This window comes from Limulus polyphemus, unplaced genomic scaffold (genome assembly GCF_000517525.1).
Source record: "Limulus polyphemus unplaced genomic scaffold, Limulus_polyphemus-2.1.2 Scaffold46, whole genome shotgun sequence".
Lineage (NCBI taxonomy): Eukaryota > Metazoa > Arthropoda > Merostomata > Xiphosura > Limulidae > Limulus > Limulus polyphemus.
The window spans coordinates 1,203,575-1,227,761 of NW_013665656.1; the positions used below are offsets into that span (position 1 = coordinate 1,203,575).

The 24,187-nt window shown below is 34.4% G+C and overlaps 2 protein-coding genes across 2 annotated transcripts in view; one reads left to right on the top strand and one right to left on the bottom strand.

Moving 5' to 3' along the window:
• Positions 1–15,696, top strand: part of LOC106462582 (titin-like) — a 454,586-nt gene extending 438,890 nt beyond the window's left edge. Inside the window, 14 exon segments of the mRNA XM_022390129.1 lie at positions 264–530; positions 961–1,239; positions 2,783–2,974; positions 3,433–3,546; positions 4,713–4,824; positions 6,243–6,415; positions 7,798–8,082; positions 8,991–9,145; positions 9,996–10,143; positions 10,698–11,003; positions 11,236–11,541; positions 12,592–12,746; positions 14,216–14,366; positions 14,814–15,696. Coding sequence (XP_022245837.1) covers positions 264–530; positions 961–1,239; positions 2,783–2,974; positions 3,433–3,546; positions 4,713–4,824; positions 6,243–6,415; positions 7,798–8,082; positions 8,991–9,145; positions 9,996–10,143; positions 10,698–11,003; positions 11,236–11,541; positions 12,592–12,746; positions 14,216–14,366; positions 14,814–15,007 — 2,837 coding nt within the window. The 3' untranslated portion in view covers positions 15,008–15,696.
• Positions 15,697–17,457: 1,761 nt separating this feature from the next.
• LOC106462469 (myosin light chain kinase, smooth muscle-like) overlaps positions 17,458–24,187 on the bottom strand; it is a 96,824-nt gene continuing 90,094 nt past the window's right edge. The window contains exons 20-23 of the mRNA XM_022390113.1: positions 22,439–22,599; positions 21,058–21,210; positions 20,003–20,126; positions 17,458–19,696 (exon numbers count right to left, since the gene is read on the bottom strand). Coding sequence (XP_022245821.1) covers positions 19,022–19,696; positions 20,003–20,126; positions 21,058–21,210; positions 22,439–22,599 — 1,113 coding nt within the window. The 3' untranslated portion in view covers positions 17,458–19,021. The remainder of the gene's footprint in view (positions 19,697–20,002; positions 20,127–21,057; positions 21,211–22,438; positions 22,600–24,187) is intronic.

Here is a 24,187-nt window from a genome sequence, read left to right on the forward strand (position 1 = left end):
TTTGGCTTTAACACATTCCATACTTGTTGAGATTTGTAGGTTAGACTCTAGCTGCAACAACTAGACTTTTAGCACACCTCGTACTTCTTACCATATTTCCTAAAAATAGCATATTTTCATTCACTTGTTCTTGTGCTTTTTTCTGGTCTTGTTTTTCTTTCTCGGCGGTAATTACTTTGAAATGAAGAATTTGAATCATTCGAGCAAATCTATGCTAAACTGCTTGTTATAATAGAGTTTTTATAATTATCATTTATCTTTAGAAGTCTCAGCTGAATTTACTTTGAAACTGCGTGACATCATCGTACGTGAAAGCGACACCGCAACTCTATTGGTGGAAGTGACGAAGGAGACTTTAGAAGTTCGATGGTTTAAGGATGGGGAAGAAGTAACGCCGTCGGAGCGTATCGTGATCGAAACCGAGGACAAAACAAGGAAGCTGATCATTAGAGAAACATCAGTGGAAGATAGGGGCGTGTATACCTGCACACTACTGGACCAAGAGTGTTCGTCCACTGTGACCGTAGAAGGTTGGTATTAAACGAGAGATGACCATGTAATGTCAGAGTAAAATTGTGGTCGGTATAAGTAAAGTCAGAGTTCGAATATTTTTACCAAACCTGTCGAAAACCGTCTAAATCACAACAACGTCTTTCACTGAAACACACACAAAAACAACAGCTTTTGTTAGTAACTTTGTTTTTCGTTTGTAGGTTTACTACAGAGGAAACAAGGGTAAAGCTACACAGCTGGTCATATTAGTTGTATCAAAAAAAGAAAAAAAGAAGGGTTACTTAATTTGTTTCAGTTACTTAATCTTTTAAACTAATAAGATAAATTATATTATTTACACCAGTATGATAACATATGGTGAAATGAAACTATAAATATATCATAACATTGTTTTATTATTTTTCCATTTAGAATTTATAATATTGTATTATATCTCTATTCTTACAGCGCCACCTCGTGTAACGACGGACCAGCGAAAGTTTAGTGTCAAAAGAGGAGGTTCTCTTACTTTAGAGATTCCGTATAGCGGGCTGCCACTTCCCAAAATAGAGTGGCATTTCAATGGAAAGCCGCTTAAACCAACAAAGAAAGTTACAGTGGATACCATGAAGACCAAAACGACAGTCTCCATAAAGAAAATGGATGATCCAGAGGTCGGGACGTACACCATGAAGATGAAAAATAAAGTTGGAGAATGTACGACAGACTTCATCGTTTCTATTATAGGTAACTATTGGTCACTGAGTTCCTGATCCACAAAAAAGACATTGTACCATTATAGGAGTTTGTTATAATTTCGCGCGAAGCTACACGAGGGCTATCTGCGCTAGCCGTCCCTAATTTAGCAGTGTAAGGCTAGAGGGAAGGCAGCTAGTCATCACCACCCACAGCCAACTCTTGGGCTACTCTTTTACCAACGAATAGTGGGATTGACCGTAACTTTATAACGCCCCCACGGCTGAAAGGGCGAACATGTTTGGTGGGACTGGGATCCGAACCCGCGACCCTTATATTACGAGTCGAGCGCCCTAACCACCTGGCCATGCCGGCCCACTATTATAGAAAACCTAAATCATGTTCTTTTGTTTTTCAAGAATTATAATCAATCTGTTAGAGTAATCAACTACTTTTTTATGCATTACAAATGAAACAGAAATGTATCTTTGATACTGAGTTCTAATGTTTGTTTTAATCCTTGGATAAAAGATAATGTAACGTCTATACATCCTTGTTAAGCATCCCCATGTGTACAGAACTGGTAAACATAAGTTTTGTTCTGCCAGGCAAAAAAAAAAAAAGAAGAGAGAGAGAGAAAAAATTAAGTTTATTTTATCACTGCATTATCACTCATTAACGGTGAATATTTTAAAAAAATCAACATGAATTTAACTATATACGTAGCTATGTTAGTGCTGTCGTTTGTTTGTTTTTATTGAAAATTTACAACTATAAAAATATTTTCGTTAAGTCAATGAATAATCTCAAAGCGCTTAACACCAATGCGATGAAAAAAAAAAGGTATGTTAGAATTCGAGCTGTTTAATAGCCTAATGATTCAAAATTGTTTTGATTTATTTAACACTAGGTTGATACAGGGTGGTAGATCCAACCTTCGAGGTGATTGTTATCGTTTAACTCTAGGTTGATACAGGGCGGTAGATCCAACATTCCAGGTGATTGTTATCGTTTAACTTTAGGTTGATACAGGGCGGTAGCCCCAACCTTCTAAGTGATTGTTATTGTTTATGGACGGCTATTCCTGTACCGTATAGGGGTCTATAAACAGGCAGCTTTTCCCATAAGATGCCAATCAGGTAGAAAATACCAGTAGCGATTAAGGCTATGGTCCAGGGATATCAACTGTGGGAAAGAAAGGGGAGACACAGGATGGGGTTTTGCACCCCAAACAAATATCAGAGGGACCTAACAATAAAATATTAGTTTTACTCTTGCTGTATATGTTGTAAAGTTATAATCCACTACCAAGAGACATATTATTATATTTTCACTTTAGAAACATTTAAGAGCTTTCAAGGGTACTGAACTTTTGTACGAATTTGCCCTTTTTCTCAATTGACATCTCAAATGATGCTGCTGCTAGGCTGAATAAATCTATAAGGAGATACTTGATCCTCATTCTATAAAAGCATTAAGTGTGCTAAAGTACTACATAAATTATCAAAACGAATGCAATAAGTGGTAAAATGTGGTACTCAGAAAAAGAATTTTTTAGTAGAATGATAGCTGTATATACATTTAAACATTCCAGATAAGCCTAAGCCACCTGGTACACCTGAAGCTTCAGAGATTACCAACGAATCACTAATACTCAGTTGGAAGGCGCCTGAGAGCGATGGTGGCGCCCCCATCACTAACTATATTATTGAGTATCACGACAGAGACACCTTACGATGGTCAACATACAACGAGGATTTGACAATACCAGAAAGGCATCATAAAGGTTTGGTTAAATTAAACTTATTTATTTGTACAGCCTTGATTTTTGTTTTAATATTCCATCTGTTGAAATGTTTCTGTCATAACACTACCAAGTTAAAAACACTAGCTCCTTTGCTTTTTAGTAGAGGTACCAACCTTATGGATAGTATTAATGGCTCTTCAAACGACATGAGTGTTGTTGATAGTTGTTTGTTTGAATTATATATTGCTTTAAAGAAATGGTTACAAGTATAAACAGTTAATATTGAATAATACATGAAACATACTTGAGACAATAAGTATCTTTGAAAACGGATCAAAATATCTGGATTCTTTATGTATAATATGGTGTAGAGACAATCTCAAAGTGTCATTTGAAACATTATGAGTATTGGAGGTACAATTTATCAGCGTAAACCTATTGTTTTTGCTTGTTTTTATGAACAAGATTCTATTTTATACGCTTCTCTTGTATTTTAGTGACTAACTTGAAGGAAGGTATGGACTATATGTTCCGCGTGATCGCCGTGAATGACGCAGGAAAAAGTGATCCATCTCCAGGGACCAAATACATCACTGTTAATGAAGCGAAAGGTAATTCAACTATACAGAAATGTGGGGTTCTAAATCGATGATTCTTATCTTTCCTTGATTATATTCTATAGAATAGGGAACATATATGAACAGATGGAAACTGAAACAGAACGGGATTAGAAACCAAAAATTGGTATACCAATGCTTTAACCAAATAAACCAGGCTTCCCAGCCTTTTGCACCTCAAAGCCTACTTAGTTATTTGGCCCAATATTAAAGACCCCCATATGCAGTTGATGACTCGTTGGCTTAGGGCAATCACAGTTATATCAGCCCGCCGCGGCCCATAATTGCGGATCTCACGGCCCATCTGTTGAGAATAATTGTAACTCAGTGATTCTCAAGCTTTTTTGTCTGCGGACCACTTCGGCGGAGCAAAAGACTCGGTGGACCACCTGGAGGATCCTCTCGAACCATACTTTGAGAACCACTGCTGTAACTAAACAATATACCACGTCACATATCGGATTCCAAAATTTTAAATTCGGATTGGACGTGGTCTGGTGGTTAGGGTACTCGGACTGTGAATCCTGGGAAGTATGGTTTATGGCCCGTTGCCATAGATACACGCTCCTCATCTTGGATTCATGGATACGCTACAAAAGTAACGATCATATCCCACTATTCGATGAGATAAGAGTAGTTCTAGTACTGGCTGTTGGCTAGATGCCTTCCTTCCCTTAGTCTGTTAGTTCCAAATTTGAAACGGCTAAGCGCACATAGCCATTTGTGTACTTTTGCGTGAAATTTTTGAAAAAACAACAACTTTCAGTTTATTAGTTATTAGCGAATTTGCAAGTCCTTTGAACTATTTCAATCGAATCTCGTCCGGTCTTCTTTTACTTCTTCAGAACATTTTTTAACCTTACGTTGTGATGTACCACCATTAAACATTTCTAAGATTAGTAGTTACTTTATTTCAAAAATATTTACAAACTTTTCTATCTGATTAACATACAAAATGTTATTTATAATATCGTAGTGAAAATGCAGTAACCAGCGTAAGGTGTCGTACTTTTACATAGGACTGATGAATTTTAACTTTAGAATTTATTAACATGATGTATCTTATTTAAAATTACATGATAATATTATTGATGTTTTCAAGATGTTTGATGATCATATCAAAAGAATGTAATATAACGTGCTACGCTTTTATTGAGCAGCCGGAGAACCTCCTGTGGTAGTTGAGCATCTTCAAGATCTTGCTGTGGGACTCAAAGCAAAGGCCGTTTTACAAGCAAGGATCACAGGACAACCTCCGCCTACAGTCAAATGGCACGTTGTTTTCTTATCGTTAGTTGTAGAACAATATAAATTTGTAGCAATAAATGTATTATTGCAGCCACCTATATTTAAGCGATACATTTACAGTCTTAAAATGTGAAATTATCAGCAGCTTTTTTTTTGCTAGAAAATGGCTGGTGGGTTTGATTCCCTGTTTAAACGCTCGGAATTTTAATATTGTTTTAACTAACCGTAATTCTCTTAATTATATGGGTCTAATGTTTACCATGTATATGTTTTGGCGTGGTTATAGTTAAACAGAAGTTCTCAATATAAACTATTTGTCTTTAACTCTTTTACTGCCACATTTATATATAAAACTCTCTCAGTGCCAGGTTTGTTTTTAGATACACAATTAAAAACAAAAAAACACAAGTTTGATATTTTATTACATATCTGAAACAGGTAAACTTTGGTAAATTTGAAAGGGAATATCCTTTTTTCATGGTAGTACAAAATTCCAAATTCACATGTGGTTCATTTACAAATGCTATGTAGAGTATGCTCTAGAGAGGAACACATATGTGTCCATGGCAGTGTTCTAGAAAGGGGCGTGTATGTTCCCATGGCAGTGCTCTAGAGAGGGACGTGTATGTGCCCATGGCAGTGCTCTAGAGGGGAACATATTTGTACCCATGGTAGTGCTCTAGAGGGGAACATATGTGTACCCATGGTAGTGCGCTAGAGGGGAACATATTTGTGTCCATGGCAGTGCTCTAGAGTGGGACGTGTATGTGCCCATGGCAGTGCTCTAGAGGGGAACATATTTGTACCCATGGTAGTGCTCTAGAGGGGAACATATGTGTACCCATGGTAGTGTTCTGGAGGGGAACATATTTGTACCCATGGTAGTGCTCTAGAGGGGAACATAAGTGTACCCATGGTAGTGCTCTAGAGGGGAACATATGTGTACCCATGGTAGTGCTCTAGAGGGGAACATATGTGTACCCATGGTAGTGCTCTAGTGGGGAACATATTTGTCCCCATGGTAGTGCTCTAGAGGGGAACATATGTGTACCCATGGTAGTGTTCTAGAGGGGAACATATATGTGTGCCCATGGTAGTGCTCTAGTGGGGAACATATATGTGCTCATGGCAGTGAAATAGTTGAACAATTTATGTATTAGGATGCGTAATTTTATAACTCCAAATTCTGCTTTAAAATGTAAAGAGATGTTTTACTAGTGAATATGTAACAGCTGTGTGAATAATATAGAACTCATAGAAACGTATTCCATAATTTTAAAAATAATCTAATTTAACTTCAGCGTACAGCGATTAATTCCTGTCTCTCAGTTAGTCATTCTGGAAATCGAAGTATAAGAAATACTCTAGCCTTATATGCAGTAAACTTTCACGGTTGTTACGTAAATACGATAGAATGATCCTTTTACTTGTATTTCGATTAGGCTTAAAAATGGAAAGGATCTCCTGGTGCTAAGGAACATCACTACAACTTATGAAAACCAAGTAGCATCATTAACCATTGGTGAAACAACTCAGAAATCCGCCGCAAAATACACGTGCAAGGCAACCAATTCCATGGGAACGACGGAGACATCGTGCACATTAAAGATTCAAGGTATTTATTTCATATCGTTGACTTTGCCATTAAATATATATTTGCTCTCTGGCGTAATTTGAATTTGTTGCGAAGGTCTAAATGTTAGTTATTTAGGTGAACCCGTGAGCCGTTATGATACGTCAGTCGGTGGGACAGCGGTAAATTTACAGACTTACAACGTTAAAATTTGGGGTTCGATTCCCCGCGGTGAGCAGAGTAGCTAGCCTAATGTAGTTTTGCTTTTAGAAAACAAACAAGCAGATAATTAATATATAACAATATATGGACCTATATGAACAAAATATTGCAGTTACCAAATAGTATAGAAAAAATATTTTACTAATGAGAAAATAAATAATAACATGGTTACATATGAAAGATATAAATCTGTAAATATATTAAATTTTGTTTAAATTATATCAATGTGCCATTATAATAAAGCATTTCTTATCACTCTATACAGTTAAGATAGATCATGATAAAAATACGATACGAAAAAGTTGGGTCATTATAAGTTATCTGAAGTACAAAATAATCATAGAAAATGTAAATCAAGTTATCATTGTTTGTTTTGAAGTTAAGCACAAAAAAACAACACAATGCTCTACGCACCACGGGTTTCTAGCGTTGTAAGTCCGCAGGCATACTGCCATTTAATGGAAATTTAAACATATGCTAATGTTGAAAAAAGCGATGAAATATTGTTTAATAGTTAATGTTATGAATTCAGATATATGTAGTTAGAAACATTCTGATTTACGTATTGCATTATATTATATTTATAATATTATTGTATTCTATGATTGTTGTGCCATTAGATCTAATTGATTTTAAATTGTACATTTCCTGTGATAAGCTTTTAAGCTTCGCTGGATTCTTATCATTTATGTATCATTTCTTTCGTTAAAAAAATACAAAATGCATGTTTTATGTGCAGGAGAAATACCACGCTGACGTTCCAAACTAGAACAGAAACATACTTGGCAAGCTAGAAGAGAAAAATAATTCTTTAACGATTCTTAATTGTTTAATAAATGGATTCTTTATAAATCTATGGTTTGGTTAATTTTGTTACTTTCATTATTCGAAATAGTTTAAACTTGTGTATGCAGGTTGATGTGCTTCTTTGGAAAAGACTTACAAGCGAAATGTCAGAATTTAAAAATTACTCTGAAGTTGAGTCGTATATTATTTTAATTTTTCGCGAATGTTTCCTGTCTTCCAGTATGCAGTATTACACTAAACAATACTGAAAAGTGATGTTACGTTTGTAAACAGATCACAAGTTAAAAGATAATATTTACACTTTTAAAATATTGCTGTTGCTCTAAAGTTATAAAACTTCTATTTTCGAAAATGCACCCCCCCCCGTTTCTGATTGTGCATATGCTTCTTTGCAGAGCCCCCGTCTGCTACGTTTGATGAGAACCTGAAGAAGGTTCGTCTACGCACATCTTCAGAGTACGTTTTGAACGTGACGACCCATGGATACCCAGTTCCAGAAGTCGTATGGGAGCAAAATGGGAAACCGCTAGAATCCACTAAGCATACACTCGTCCAAACAAGAGATAATACTACGTCGATAATCATTAGGAGTGTGGAAAATAGTGACACAGCGATTTACACACTCAAACTTTCCAATGACGCTGGAACCCAGTCGTACGATTTTAGGCTCAGAGTGTTAGGTAAGATAAAGACAAAGAAAAGTTAAAATCAAATTATTTTAATTAGGATGTTAGTCGATCTCTTCGATTGAAATGACGTAATCTGTGGGATATTAGATAGAACATATGATATGAGAGTGAGTGTAATCGTTGCTTGGCTGGTTTGAGTTAAGTCAAGAATTATATGAACGTAATATCAGAGACAAATATTACGAATTTAGGAAACAAAATCACGTGAACGTCGTAGACCACGGAAGCTGTACATTAGATAATTCATGTTAAAAGTTCTTAATGTAATATATTATAGTAAAATAATTTATAATAAAATATATTAAAAAGTTTTAAGACAAACCATATTGAACATGTCCAGTATTTTTTCGGAAGCATAAACTTTAGAGCCATCTAGTGCCAGAATAATGAACTAATATGTTATTTAGCCACAGCAAGTGTCTCGTTGCATAAGTGATTATGAGTTCGACTGAATTATGAAGACGAGACTACACAGGTAACCATTCAGAGGAAATTTTCGATTAAATATCAATATACGATTACAAAAAGTAAGATTCTGCAAGGTATTTATATATTTCCTAAATTTTAAAAAATTAGTTTAATCTTGTATTTTCAGATTGTGTTAAACGTTGTAACTTTTGTCGATTCCTGGTATTGTCGAAAGGCCTCGTCGGCACTGGATGTGACATATATAGTGTAATTGACATATTATTATGTATTCTTCTTTGATTTCACTCATATGTTCTCAGATTACTTAATAATTAGCTAGGATGTTTATAGAAACGTGTATGGTTAGAAAAAAGTAGAAACTTGCTAATTATAGACCCATATAGTCATCTGTTACAATTCTTCTGACACTCCAGAGCGATTTTTACTGGCTACTTTTGTTCTTTTATAACCATTTATCTCCCTTTGGACAGATAAACCTGGACCTCCGCAAGGCCCAATCACATTCCCCAAAACTGACAAAGATCAAATTACCGTGACTTGGAAACACCCCTCTGATGATGGTGGCTCTGATATTACGAACTATTTCATTGAACGATGCGATGCTAGAAGAAAAGTATGGTTGGAGGTGTGTACTGTATTTGTAATATCTAAAAAATTATAGTGAAATATAATGAGCATTAAGTAATTCTTAGTATTAAGAAATTTTACATCCTTGTGACCGTGTATCGGTTTTAACGAGTAGTGATCATGTATCGATATCATTAAATTGAAAAAGACAGAAAATACCTTTGCTCTAAAGGTTTTAGGTTTTAGTTTCCTTTTAGGATTATTCTTTTACATGAAAAATAGTAACTGATTTGACTCAAATTCTTCAAGTGCACTGTTTGTTATTGTCAGATGGTATCACAGTTGTTTGTTTACCCCAAGCATAATGAAATAAATGTAATAGGAATTATTCCATGCCGACTGCTCAAACTGTCATGTTAACGGTTACTATTTTACACTTCACGTTTTTTTTAAAAATAAAATCCAAAGTCTTACTTCCAAACACCAATTACACTTCATACATTTAGGAAAAAAAACTTATTTATGCCACAAAATTTAGTTATTTATACTATTTAAAACTATACTTTTGTTTCTCCTTTACAGGCTCAAAATTTGGTGGAAATTAAATTAAACCGTTATAATCTGGATTTTCACTACACTTGTAACCATCTTTTGACACCACTTATACACAGTAATAATGCATGAACACAAATAAATTAAACCATTGTATCTTTGAATTCCACTACACTTTCAGTAATATTCTGTTATCACTTCTACACAGTTATAACACTCGGAAATAATAATTTATAGGTTCATTACACACTTATAGTTGTTATCTGTTAATTCCACTAAAATTATTTCTATAAAGCTATTAGATTTGGAGAAATATTAACTTGAACTGTGATAATCTCTAATTTCCACCATGATAGGTGACAAGTGTTCCACCTGACACCACGTCCTACACAGTCACGGACTTAGAGGAAGGTAGCGAATATATGTTCCGAGTATCAGCATCTAACGAGTACGGACGTGGAGGACCGTTACAATCCGAACCAGTCACAGCGAAGAGTCCATTTGGTAAGTTGGATTTCTCGTTGTCAACAAATAAATCCATACACACAAGAGTCTAATAGATAACATTCGAGCATCTAAAATAAAGATTATGCACGGCTAGTTTTTAATTGATTAATTCTGTAAGGCTATAGACTGTACTGAATTTGACGTTTGTATGGACTGCATATGCTTGTAGTGTAGAAACGAACAACATCTTAGTCTCTGTTCGCTCCTACACTTCAGGCATTTGCAGTCCATAAACACCTCAAATCCAGTGCAATCTAATGTCCTTGAAAGTCCTCTAAAACACAAATTACCAATTACTTAATCTCATTTGTATGCTTCTATTTTTATATAGTAGATAGATATTTTTAAAGTTAAGGAGACAGTGGTGTATATCAGTGTGATGTTCTTCCAAAAGCAATTGATTGTTTATTGTTTGAATAAATCCTTGAAACGTATTTATTGTCCAAAATTAAAATATTGAATGGTATTATAAGAACGATATTGAAATTAAAGTAATTGATCTACAGCTTTGGAATTATACTCAAACACTTTTCTTTCCTTATCTCCCAAAGACAAACCATCAGCTCCTAAGGGACCGCTCCAGACTTCCAATATGACCAACACCTCCTTCACACTCTCGTGGCAGGCTCCAGAGAGTGATGGCGGTTCCCCAATTATAGAATACGTTGTGGAAAAACGAGAATTTGGCCGGAAGGCTTGGCAGAAAGTTGGCACTACGGATGGTAGATCTATGACCATGGAAATCACGAACTTGAAAAGAGAAACTGCCTACAACTTTCGTATCGTCTGTCGTAATGAAGTGGGCACCAGTCCACCATTGGCACCAGAAGAACCTATTACTCCTGGGGCCCAAATAGGTAAATGCAGAGTAATAATTGTGTCTTTTAGAGCGAATATTCCCTGTTATATACATTACAAATCATCCATAACAGCTAAAAAGGGGATTATTATGTGCCTTTCGATTACTGTTTTTATAGTATTAATTTGCAAACAAAACTTTATTGCTGATTTTCATATATAGATAGTATTGTAGAATCAATCATCCTGGTGTTATTAAGTTCTCATATTTAACTTCTGTTTTGTATTTAGTTCCACCCTCAGCGCCCTCTGGACCCCTATCTATTATTAGCATGACCAACAAGACGCTAACGTTGTCATGGAAACCACCAGTTTCCAAAGGAGGGGCAGAGCTGTTGTCGTACATCATTGAAAAAAGAGAAACCCACGTGGAAAAATGGGTTAGGGTAGAGACCTTAGAACCAACCACGACGTGCCACACAGTCCAGAATTTGTCGGACAAATGCGAGTACTTCTTCAGGGTGTTAGCTGAAAACTCAGCAGGTCTTAGCCCACCGTTGGAAATGGAAGAACCCGTGCGTCTCGCAACGACAGCAGGTGGGTTGTGTTTCTGTCTTACAAATAACAGTTTACCGGTTGTTGTAAACAGCCTGTGGGTAAGGCTACTACTCTTTCTGTATTACAAAAAACTTTTTATTGGTTGTTGTAAACAGCTACTGGGTAAGGCTGGTACTCTTTCTGTTTTACAAATAACTTTTTACTGGTTGTTGTAAATAGCTAGTAGGTATGGCTAGTACTCTTTCTGTCTCACAAAAACTTTTTACTGGTTGTAAACAGCTAATGGGTGAGGCTACTACCTTTTTCTGTCTCACAAAGAACTTTTTACTGGTTGTTGTAAACAGCTAATGGGTGAGGCTACTACCTTTTTCTGTCTCACAAAGAACTTTTTTACTGGTTGTTGTAAACAGCTAGTAGGTAAGGCTGGTACTCTTTCTGTTTTACAAATAACTTTTTACTGCTTGTTGTAAACTCTTTCTCTTTTACAAAGAACTTTTAACTGGTTATTATGAACAGCTAATGGTAAGTAGGTAAGGCTACTTACTCTTTCTGTCTCACAAAGAACTTTTTACTGCTTGTTGTAAACTCTTTCTGTCTCACAAAGAACTTTTTACTGCTTGTTGTAAACTCTTTCTCTTTTACAAAGAACTTTTAACTGGTTATTATGAACAGCTAATGGTAAGGAGGTAAGGCTACTTACTCTTTCTGTCCCACAAAGAACTTTTTACTGGTTGTTGTAAACAGCTAATGGGTGAGGCTATTACTCTTTCTGTCTCACAAAGAAATTTTTACTAGTTGTTATGAAATGAAAGCTAGTGGATAAAACTATTACTTTTGTAAGAATCGCAGATACATCATAATCAAACAGCGAATATTTATGAGAAAGAGCTTAAATGACTGAGGTTTTCTGACAAGGAGCTAATCAAATATTTCTATTGCACAATACTTTTGATTTGTGTGTTATCTACATATAGTAAGTTATTACGATATTCAATTGAGAAAGACCAATTAAATGAATAATTTGATAACGGATTCTTTGTATTATTTATTTATATTTAAATGTCGTTCGTATGAAACTTTACTCTTCAGAACGACCTACACCACCAACTGCACCTCTGGAGATGAGAGCTACTGGTCCCAGTTCAATTATGATCGAATGGGGCAAACCGGAATCCGATGGTGGTGCCCCCTTGTTAGGGTATAACATTGTCATTCGAGATATCAAGAGAAAAATGTGGATGGAGGTAATAATTTATTCTCTCTTGTGAAATTTTCGTTTAGTTTCAGTCGTGAACTATATATATTATTTTGCGAAATCAAATATATATGTAAAGAAACGGTTATTGTTAATATATATCTCTTATCAGTAAATTACATGTTTAACCTATAAATTGTTTTAATTATGCAAAAGCGGCCCGGCATGGCCAGGTGGTTAGGGCGCTCGACTCGCAATCTGAGTACCGCGGGGTCAAATCCCCGTCCCACCAAATATGCTCGCCCTTTCAGTCGTGGGGGTGTTATGTGACGGTCAACCCCACTATTCGTTGATAAAAGAGTAGCCCAAGAGTTGACGGTGGGTGGTGATGACTAGCTGCCTTCCCTACTCAGGAACTGTCCCTATCTACTATCTAGCGAAACCACAGCCAAGGGAAGGGGATTGGAAAAATCAAGCTTCCTTGACCAACAAGGACAATAACAGTGTTATTTAGCTTACACTGCTAAATTAGGGACGGCTAGTGTAGATACCCTCGTGTAGCTTTGCGCGAAATTCAAAAAACAAACAAACAATTATGCAAAGGATAAAAGCTAAATTGCTAAGTTTTAATTTCAGATATTGCTGTTTAACGAAAATTAATAGAACATTTCATAAACTTAATTGGTTACAAGGTGTTCTTTCGAGGAGTGTACTTTTTTTCATTACCTATCCTGTTGAAAAAGTATTTGCATTTACTGTCAACGGTAAAATGTATTCTGGTGAAAACATTGTCAGGCCATTAAAATGTTTGAAATGTACTCAGATGAACTTAATGAGGATTAACAAACGTTAACCTTACTAAAAACAAATGTTGTAATCGCACTAACCGAATGAGGATGGTCAGATCTTGACATTACAGTTTTTTCTCAGTACTAAATATTTTCTTGAATTGTATACTGGAAGAATACAAAGATAAAAACAATTTGCTAAGTACTTATAGAAGCACTGAATAATATAATAATGTCTTTTTTTCATTTTCCTTATTTAAACTAAGTTTTCATTCTCATAGCTACAGCTCCTGAAATGGCATGAAATCGCTTTGATGCCAACTGCAAATTAAAAAACAAAAACAAGAAATGGCTACCTTTTATAATTTGTTCTGACGATTGCATCTGACCTGTGGCATTTGTATAACAGACGAATATGAAACAATACTAACACAGGAATAGAAATATTCCCCAAACTAGGATTTTTCTACACATGAAAATATGGACGCGAAGCGTAAGCCTAATGTTATTTAAATTTTCACCTGAGGCTATAATTCTAATATTTTACAGCTTTTCTTGTATATTTATGTACTTGAAAGGAAACATTGCAAAACACGAGAGCAGGGCAAAGTTTGACCAAACAGCATTCACGTGTTCAAATAATCAAATGTAAAAAGCTAGTTTGACTTGGTGACGCGTTAGGCCTACTACTTTCTTGGTTGATTGACTACTTACGTTTTGATTTTTCCAGGTGGGCCAGGTAGATGCAGAAACACAAAGGCTTCAAATTCGGGACCTTCAGGAAGGCCACGAGTATTTGGTGCGGATTATGGCGCGTAATGAAATAGGAATGAGTGACGCATTAGAATCCGAAGAACCTATTAAAGTTGTCTGCCCTCCTGGTTAGTAACCAATTAAGACAGAATCTAAGAAAACTGTTAAAGCATTCTCTCTCCTGGATAGTATATACATTTAAGTCTGGAGAACGTTGGATACCCCTCCTCTTAAGCGTTTAATTGCGAGATGAAAAAATTAATCAGATTTAAATAGAAAAGTTAGTCATTAGTCTTTGTGATGTTCTTTCAGAGAGAAAATGAATTCCCTAAACAAACCAATATAGTAGCTGTTTCTTATTTCTCTGTTTTATATTTTCTAAATCAAAATTTTGCCCTTAGAATGAGAAATACTGATTAATTAGATTCACATTTACAGGATTTTACTTGTAGCTGCTATAACAGATATTTAATTATGTTTGAAAATAAAATAGGAACCAAATCCTATTCAGATTAATTTTATTTACCTTGATATGATTCGACAGCAACTGATAATAATGCTTATTTATCCTGCAGGCTTCCTGGAGGTTCCTCCATTGGAAATGGAAGAACACACTGCTTCGTTAAGCTTTAGCACAGAAACCTCATCGTCATGGATACGAGAAGCCAATGTGGAACCGTTGTTGCGCAGTTACACGAAACACGATTTGATAGGACGAAATGAGTACTTCTTTAGAATTTGGCACTACGCGAAGAGTTTATTTAAGTGAAATTAACGTAAGCATCTAATATAAGAGAGAGAGAGATTGTTTATGTTTGCGGTAGAAGAAGTTACTGAACCTAAAATGTGATATAATATTGAAATTCATGATCAATTTTATCAACGTGTAAATTATTTACAGTAAACTTTTATAGGGAAAAAAAAACAGTTAGCACACGAAGAGCTAACTTTAAAATTTATCATGAATTTTAATTGCACTTGAAAAATCTTAATCAAGTGATTCTGTATCTCCTGGATTGTATAATACTTGTAAAGGAACCTTTATGTAAGTATGAAAAACAGGGAAGGAGGTCGGACCAGTTCTGACCACTCCCAAATGTTGAATGACATATTCTCATTATTTTGACTCATGGACTTGGACAGACCCTCATTTCTTTTATTTTATTGTGTGTCGCTTGGTAGGCTTTGTGGTTATTTGTTGTGTTTTTGGCTACCCTCAGGCACAAGCGAATATAGAAACGAATTTCGTCCGTGCTAATCGGCCTTTATATGCCTTTGTGTAGCCAAAAGCTCTCCAGAAGATTTTTATTTTGATGTGAATTTTTGCCGTTTTCTTGTTTTATTACTTGTTTAACAAATTAACTTTTTGCTCAGCTGTAGAGCAAGATGTAACTGACAGATTTGTACCATGTTGTGTAAACTCGTATAATTCAAATAAAGTTTAGATTAACAGTAAAATGATTTGTTCATTACGTGAGATTAGTGCTAATAAATTTCTGTTAAAATACTTTCATAGACGAGCTGACAACTCGAACTGTAGTTTCGAATGGTTTTCATGCTATTTCTCTGCTAACTTTGTAACACACACACACCCACATTGAGATGAAAGGAAGTGACGCAATAGTACGGTCAGTTGACGTAATGCGTTACAGTCCTGTTATTTGTTGTTAGTACGAGTAATAGAAATTTTAATGATTTAAAATTCAACTATTGAGATGACTTATATTTAAGTTGATTATGAAAAACTTTTGATCAAATATAAGTTAAGTATATATATGAAGAATAAAATAATCTTTAAATAATGGAAACAATTCTTTATAACAAACCGATTAGAAATACTTAACTAAAACGTATCCATTGAATCATCTGTTGGATATCCTCGCCCTTAACAGTATTTTCGGCCATAAACCCAAAAATATCTCATAAAGTTTTCGGCCAGTTTAAGATGTGTACGTTAGTTCTCAATCCTTAAACTAAAAAAAAAACGCCATTATCACACTGGATACTCTGCTTTGTTAGATATGTTAAAAAATATCTAAATATGCAAAGCTTCAGAATTTAATTTTTCCCCACGAAGTCAAATTTGTGATTAAAACAATTACTTCATTGTTACGAGACTACATAATTATTTCTACAAGTCATGATAAAACAGATTTTGCCCAAGTATAAACGAAGCGAGAATTTTCTTTCTGTGGTTCTAAAGTTATTGTTATAATAAGAAAATAATATAATTTTTAGTATTTTTATATTTTTTCACTCATTGTTGTGTCTGCTTTTAAAAAAATGTTGTTTTCTATTTATTCAACACCAGTATCAGTACCATACTGAGAACAAACTGTTTTAATTTCTTCAACTTATTGCAAAGCGATTGAATGAGAACATACTTTATTTTGATTTTTTTTCTTTCTTCGACCTATTGTCGATGTCTTAGTAAGAACAGATTATTTTCTAATTTCTCCACCTAACGGCACCTACTGAATGAGAGCACATCAAATGCAAGTTACTTCCATACGTTCGACGTATTCATATGTATTCAGATTGTGATTTTAGAGTTATTTGAGGTGTACAGACTGTAATCATTTAGCCGCGGCATAGCGGCTCATAGAACGGCTCTGAGTCTATTTTTTTCAAGTACGAACTTTTAGCTCATAGCTCCATCTCTCGACCGATGCGAGATATAATTACAACCGCGGCTATTGAGGATTCCCTTTTGCTTGTTTTTTTATATATTTTATCATTTTGAAATGATTGTTTTTAATTGTTATGTGGTTAAAAGCTTATTGAGTTGGTCACTGTGATTTTAGGTGTTTTTACTTCTCGTCTGATAGACACCTTCATATTCTCTAGTTCCAGTTTCTTCAAAGTGAAGAGTTTTAAACTTGCTTCTGTAGTTTTCGTTTAGTCGAATTAGCCACAATATTATGGCGTTGTATGTTTTTTTTTCTGTTCTTACTTACAGTGCTAGTCGTCCAGTCTGTTTTTAGAGGTTAAATATTAACCGAACCACACCTAGCTCCTTGTGCTGTTTAGACTATTTTTAGAGGTTAAATATTAACTGAACCACACCTATCTCCTTGGCCTATGTAGCCTGTTTTAGATGTTAAATATTAACCGAACTACACCCTTTTCCTTGCGTTGTTTAGCCTGTTTTAGAGGTTAAATATTAACAAAACCAAATATTTTTCTAAAAGATTAATAATTAAAACACACCAAATACGATTCTGATTTAATAGTTTTATGTAAAGATAAAGATTTAGTGTTACAATACAAGATATATATGATACAAGAGAATTCATAAACGACATTGTACCGAAACTTGCGATAGTTAGGAATAATGACCGGTTAAATTAAATCTTTTCACATATCTCACAAACGACAGTGTTTATTTTTCTTCCTATAACGTTCGTGGAATGAAAATATAGATTCTCGTACCAGGTTTTACATATAAAATTATATCGCCTGATAACTCGTTATCCACGCTATAAAAATACATTCTTGAATAATATTTCTTTTGACTTATCCCAAATAGAGAAGGTATTTATACACTCTTACATTGAACTTTTAAATAAATAAGCAAAGCAAGTCAGAGTGTTCACGGAAACACTCAGTTATTATACACTTTCATTAAAGGCCTTATATTAAAACAGGAAAAAAAAAAGTAATGTTTCCTTAAAAATTATGCACAAAGCCAAAAAACCAAATATGAACTTACGATACCTTCTATATCTTTAACATCGAACGAATCACTGGCTTGGGCCATAAAACTAGAATCCTTACCGAAAACTATCAAAGATTTATTTTCTGACCTGCTTCATCTTATATAATTTACACTTTCGTTTATCTTGTTTTCCTTTTGGCACATGAAAAAAAAAACATACATCTTCTTCAAAGACAGAGAGAGAGAAAAAGGAAATATGTAGTTTCAACCATAACTTAGATAAAATACAAAATATCTTCCGTGCAAGCTGAATAGTTTAATGGCTTTAACAATATGGACTTAAACTGGCTTTATTTGGACTTTTTTTTTGTCCGTACTGGATTTTAAAAGTTATGTGAATACTGGCATTATGTGGTACTGTATTTATACATAAGGTCACATGGTACTGCACTGACGGATCTATTTAATGATTAACCAATTACTCTATACACACAGTCCATTTTGAAATATTCTTCCATGATACTGATCATCCAAAGAGGAATATACCCAACAGGTATTTTAAACACTGATATTTCCATAACGACATATAGCAGGTATCTGATATAAGCATCTACTTATCTTTTTTTTTCTTTCGTTAAGCCTTTTTTATTCACTTCGAAATACTCACTATGTTGATACCCCATTATAAAATCAATAATAAAACCAAAACAGCTAAAGTGGGATAAAAATTACCACAAAGTTACACAAGGTTGGTGTTGACGTTAACATCAACGAAACGACAAACCGTCTTTTAGTGGCTTGTTTTTAACCATTTTAGTTGTTTTGGTCTTATTAAACTGATCTTACATTTCACAAATGACACTGTCCTATAGAAAACAACTATGCTGACAGAGACTGGAGTGTACCTGTGATTAGATAAGGTAATTCACTCCAACTTACACAGCTATTCATTATCATCAGTACGAAAATATCACTGTGAAGAGACGTTTTATATAAGATTAGCATTGGGAGATTTGATAATAATATTAAACCCTTTATATAAATAAAACATGTACAATACAATGTTTATAAGAAACAAAGTTGGCAAATTCTATACTTCAATGTTGATACATTACATACATCATATCATCTTTTTAGGACGGTTAAAGATCCACGACACTTCTGTTCGCCCATGTTGTTTTTCACTACGCAAATGTACTCGCCACGATCAGTCTGACAGCAATTATCAATCTCTAAAGTATACACGCCGTTTGACAGGCGGTATTCTCTGTGCCTTGAGTCCGCATCAATGCGTTTGTCACCAACGAACCATGCGACACTGGGTTCCGGATTCCCATCCACTTGTACCTGAAGACGAATACGCCCACCTTCACGAACCTGTACTTCCTTTTTTAATTTCTTAATAAAATAAGGAGCTTCGAAAGAAGATGAATCTTTTCCGTCAGTTTTAGGCCTAACTTTTCGAAGTGTTTGGTCTAAAGTCTTTTTCATTCGTACCGAGGTTTTTTCACCATTCACAGATTTACTTCCACGTTGTGAGTCCGTGAAATCAGCATCTTTTGTGTAGTTGTCTCCACTGAAGTAAGCTTCCTCTTCCTCCTGTTCTCTTATGATCCAAGGAGCAACACTTTCCTTGATAGTTTTAGAAGGATAAAACACCGAAGATAAAGAACTTTCGCTGTCACTGAGACTTCCGTAGCTGCTCTGATAACCAGAGCTACTTCCCACGGATGATCGGGACGCGCTAACTCCACTCAGCGTTACCATGCGACCTAAGGCTCGAATTGCATTACCTGTTTTCTGAAAATTGAATTCATAAAAAGAAAATACATATGAGTAAAAGGAAGGATCCATATTATTAAAAAAAAAGTGAAAAAAATCTGAAACCTGAAGTTTATTTTGAATATATATATTATAACACCTATCAGCATTCGGAAGCGGTCTAGAATATACCTTACCACATAAATTAATATCCTAAAACGGTGTCCACTTAAATAATTAGATCAATAATGGAATTTGGTTTTGTATGAATACCATAAAAATGTCATTTTAAGTTTCTGCAGTCCAACAAATGATATTAGCGTTAATTAATCATATCAAACCCACCTGCCATTTTCGTCGGATTATGAACTTTTTCAGTTTATCTGTAGGCAGCTGTACAGTTTTCGTCTTTCGATCCTCCAGTTTGAGCCATTTGTGACATAAGCACTGTTCGGCAGTCAATCGCTTACTGTAAGTACATCAAAGAAACAATCATACGCTTAAATAACGTTTTTAATTAAAAAACAGTCTGTTACATCCATACAGAAACTAACCTGCCAAATATATTATGCACGGTATATTTGGTATTTTCAACTTGGATGGCACCTTTTGAGATACATGAGCTAAGTGATCATGCCGGAGATTCTTTCGGTTCAGGTATAATCGTACTTAACTTTGAACTGTTGACCAGATGAAAGTTCGCCAGTCAGAAGTTCCTCCACTACATATGCTTTTTTTGGCTTTAAATCGAATATAGTATTAATTGTCACTCTTATACCGCACCCATAGCAAGGTGTGTTGCATGTTTAGCGCCATTACTGGCACGTATCTTGAACATGCCAATTTGCAGCGCACTAGGCCACGCCTGTCCAAATATGTTATATACTAGCATATTAACATAATATAAAAAGTTGTTAAAGTCTGTGTTATTTCTTGTCAGTTTTCATCGATACTTTGTGTAATTTGAAAACGTCACTTCTTTCAACCATTTTCTCACATTTTTTCATGCTTCAATCTTTTTGTTTACATCATGTCCCAAACCTTTTTAACGGTGTTTAAACAAAGAAATTTTGTCTTTATATTTTTTCAAACTTTGTGCGAACTAAAGAATAAATAACCGAATTAAAAAAAAAACGAAACAAGAAATCTTGGTTACTCTATTACCTCTTTAACATTTATTATTTATAAATATTATTTATGATTTTAACCTCTTTAACACTCTGGTTTACTTCAAAGTACCGACTTTATTATAACTTGAACATGTAATATACTTTTTTTATCATCACTTTCTGGAGCGTTAAATAATTCATTAATTTTCTGTTATTTCCTTAGCAGCTTTTTAAAAGCAAATAACTCTAATTTAACAGCTTACACCGAATCGGCGTAAAGAATTTACGTACTTTGGCCGTTTGATCAACAATTGAGAAATGAATTCCTTGGCATCTTGGGTTATGGCATCGAACGCTTCGTCTTCAAAATCAAACTCTGCCTTGGTGATGTTCGTAAAAGTCTCAGCATCGTTCTCTCCCATGAATGGTGAAAGACCCGATAAGCTAGGGTTAAAACAGGGTGAAATGTTACAGTTGTGTTTTGTCGTTTAGCATTATTTCCTCTTATCGAAACACACCCAAGAAAAATCATGTAGCACTAGAATGATTCCATGAACTTGGGTGAAGTATCGTACGAACTAAAAGAAATATGAATTTTCAAAAACTTATGAACATAAATTAATTTTATGTACGAGGATGCCCTTTGAGAAGAACTTGATAAAATAAGGCCTGATTTTGTTCACACAAGTTATAAAGTCCATGGAAAATATAGGATTTATGATTTATTTAAAGTTTATCAAAAATAATGAAAGCGTTTCAAGTGTTGAGTACAGAAGAAGTCATAATAAACTTTAGATCTGTTTACTTATCTAACTCTGATTGCAAACGTTTATGTGCATTTTGTTTTTATTAATATACACTAATACACATCAAAACATATTACAATTACACTGTAGCGTTGTCGACTTATCGTATTGGCCCGATTATAAGGCGATGTTTTTGATCAATAATTAGGCTGTAAAATTCATAGTAGCCTTATAATCGCGGCCTCTACTCTAGTCTGTCCTATTCCTGAATGTCCAGATAGCGTCCGTCTACGCAGATGTTCGCTCAAGGTCATCCCTAATTCTTGTAACTAATCCACCTGCAGGCTGTTCAGTTATAGTATTGATTTTTCGGACCTAAAGAAAGGACGTTATGACTCTCAATTTTGTTTCCTTTCCCATGGTTTCTGAAAATGGGAATCACCTTATATTCGAGATGGCCCTATAATCGGGCAATGTGGTATTTTATATTAAAGTATATTACAATAAATGCTAATGACAGCAGAGCTCAAGTTTTAAACAAAGAATGAGAAATAAATCAGAAGTCGAGACATCGTAGCTATAAAAAATGCGTAAATGTTTTTATTTGATTATTTCTAATCGATTGGTATCACCACTTACTAAGGTTAACAAATACTATACAATGCTTCTTTTAGTTTGAGATTTTGGACTGCTTTTGTTTCACGGTTTTTTAATAAGCACAAAAGTTATGAACAAAACCTTACTTGTGTTCAATTAAAATGGGTGCCAATAATTTTTTTTTCTCTTCAATATCAAAAAATAAGTGAGAAGTTACAATTACTGGATCTAGAAAACAAAATCCCAATAAAACTAAATCGCACAACATACTTATACAATGAAATAGAATAAGAGAAAACAGAAAAACCCGATTTCTAGGTGATACTTACAGTACATAACATATTACTCCTACACTCCACATATCACTAAATGGACTAACAGGTTCGTAGCTTATGATTTCTGGAGCTACAAACTCTGGGGTTCCGAATAAAACTCGAAGGTCTCCACTAGGCGAATACTCCCTAGCCAGTCCAAAATCAATCAGTTTAATCTACATAAAGCAGAAATAGAAAAACACAATGGAAATCTTTAATTGTATGTTTTTCCATTTACACAATACTATATCTGAAGTGAAAATTTGGTGATAATGGTTGCAATAAATACTGATCAATCATTAACACCAGCGTGAGGTGTTTTTCTTATTCATTAACCTAAGAATAATTTTATCTCTGATAACGCGTGCAGATTAATAAATAGCCTATATGTCTACAGGTTCGTTAATCAGTCGCGTTTCAACCCTCATGTGTTTCTTTAACTGTACATTCCTATATACAGGTTTGGCCTAGATTAGAATGCTTCTAGCATGCAGCATATTGTTGAAACATTTAAGGAGCTAATTTTGTGAAAAATATTCGGGTTCAATTGCCAACAATTCTCTATTAACAAACTTAAAATATATTTGAATATTCTAACTTCATATTATAATTATTTCTGGAAATGTTAACTGGCCACAGACAGAAAACTGTAAGGTTATTTATATTTATAACACAACATCTCTAGAAATATAATCCGTCTTTTTTGTTGTAAATGCATAACAATAATGACAAACTCAATGTGAAGTCCAATGTATGATGATATCATTTTGTATAGGTCGAGATAACGAAAGAGACATAAAAAGTGTTAACTTTACCCACTTTCTATATTTCGATTAAGTGGTTTCATGAATTAAAAATGTTCAAAGCTAACTTAGAAGTTGGTAAATACATTCATGAATTAAGTACGTGTTCTAAGGTATGAGGTCTAAATTAAAATAAATCAACATCTCAACAGGTGGGTTTATATTTTCGTTGTTATTTTTAATTTCATTAATTTGGTCTAGAATCAGTAATGGTATAAGAAATCTAAGTTTAAAAATATTAAACTATAGCATATCATTTGGAAAATTCTTAAAAAAACACTGATATTTACAAAGCCAATAATGAAATTATAAACACAAAGAATAAAGTGTTGAACAACTAATTTAAATAATGAAAATGTGTGATAAGAAAGTACAACAAATACAATGAATAACATTATTGGAGTGATAGTTTTTATACACTAGTATAATGATATCTGAAATATAATACAAAATGTTTAGGTATTTCACCCTGTCCGCATTTCGATTCCTCCTACAATCACTCCAGATAACTACTGGATATAAGGAACACTATCAATTACTTGTATAACTTTCGCAAAAAGAAGTTAGAAACGATAAAAATTACACAGGCCTGCGATGGTTTTATAGTCTTGAAATGTTTGCATGTTCTACAGTAATTTCTGTACGCTGAATCCAAAAATAATATCCATTTTCCTCCATCACATACACATTTTTCACAAATGTCATAACGCAATACATAAAAGAAAGACCACGACACCTAGTTTCGAGACTAAAAAATGTGGATTACACAAAACAAATCAGGATGAATGAGGATACATATTCCTTGGACATCAGCTGTATTGTTTGTCTTTTTTCCATTCTCATCCCCTTGTACTAATTAAGGCGGAATTCAACACCGGATCCTATGTGTCATGTAGGCATGGGAGGGATTTTATCTTGATCATTATAAGAGCTATGGTTTGCTATTTTATTTAGATTCCAC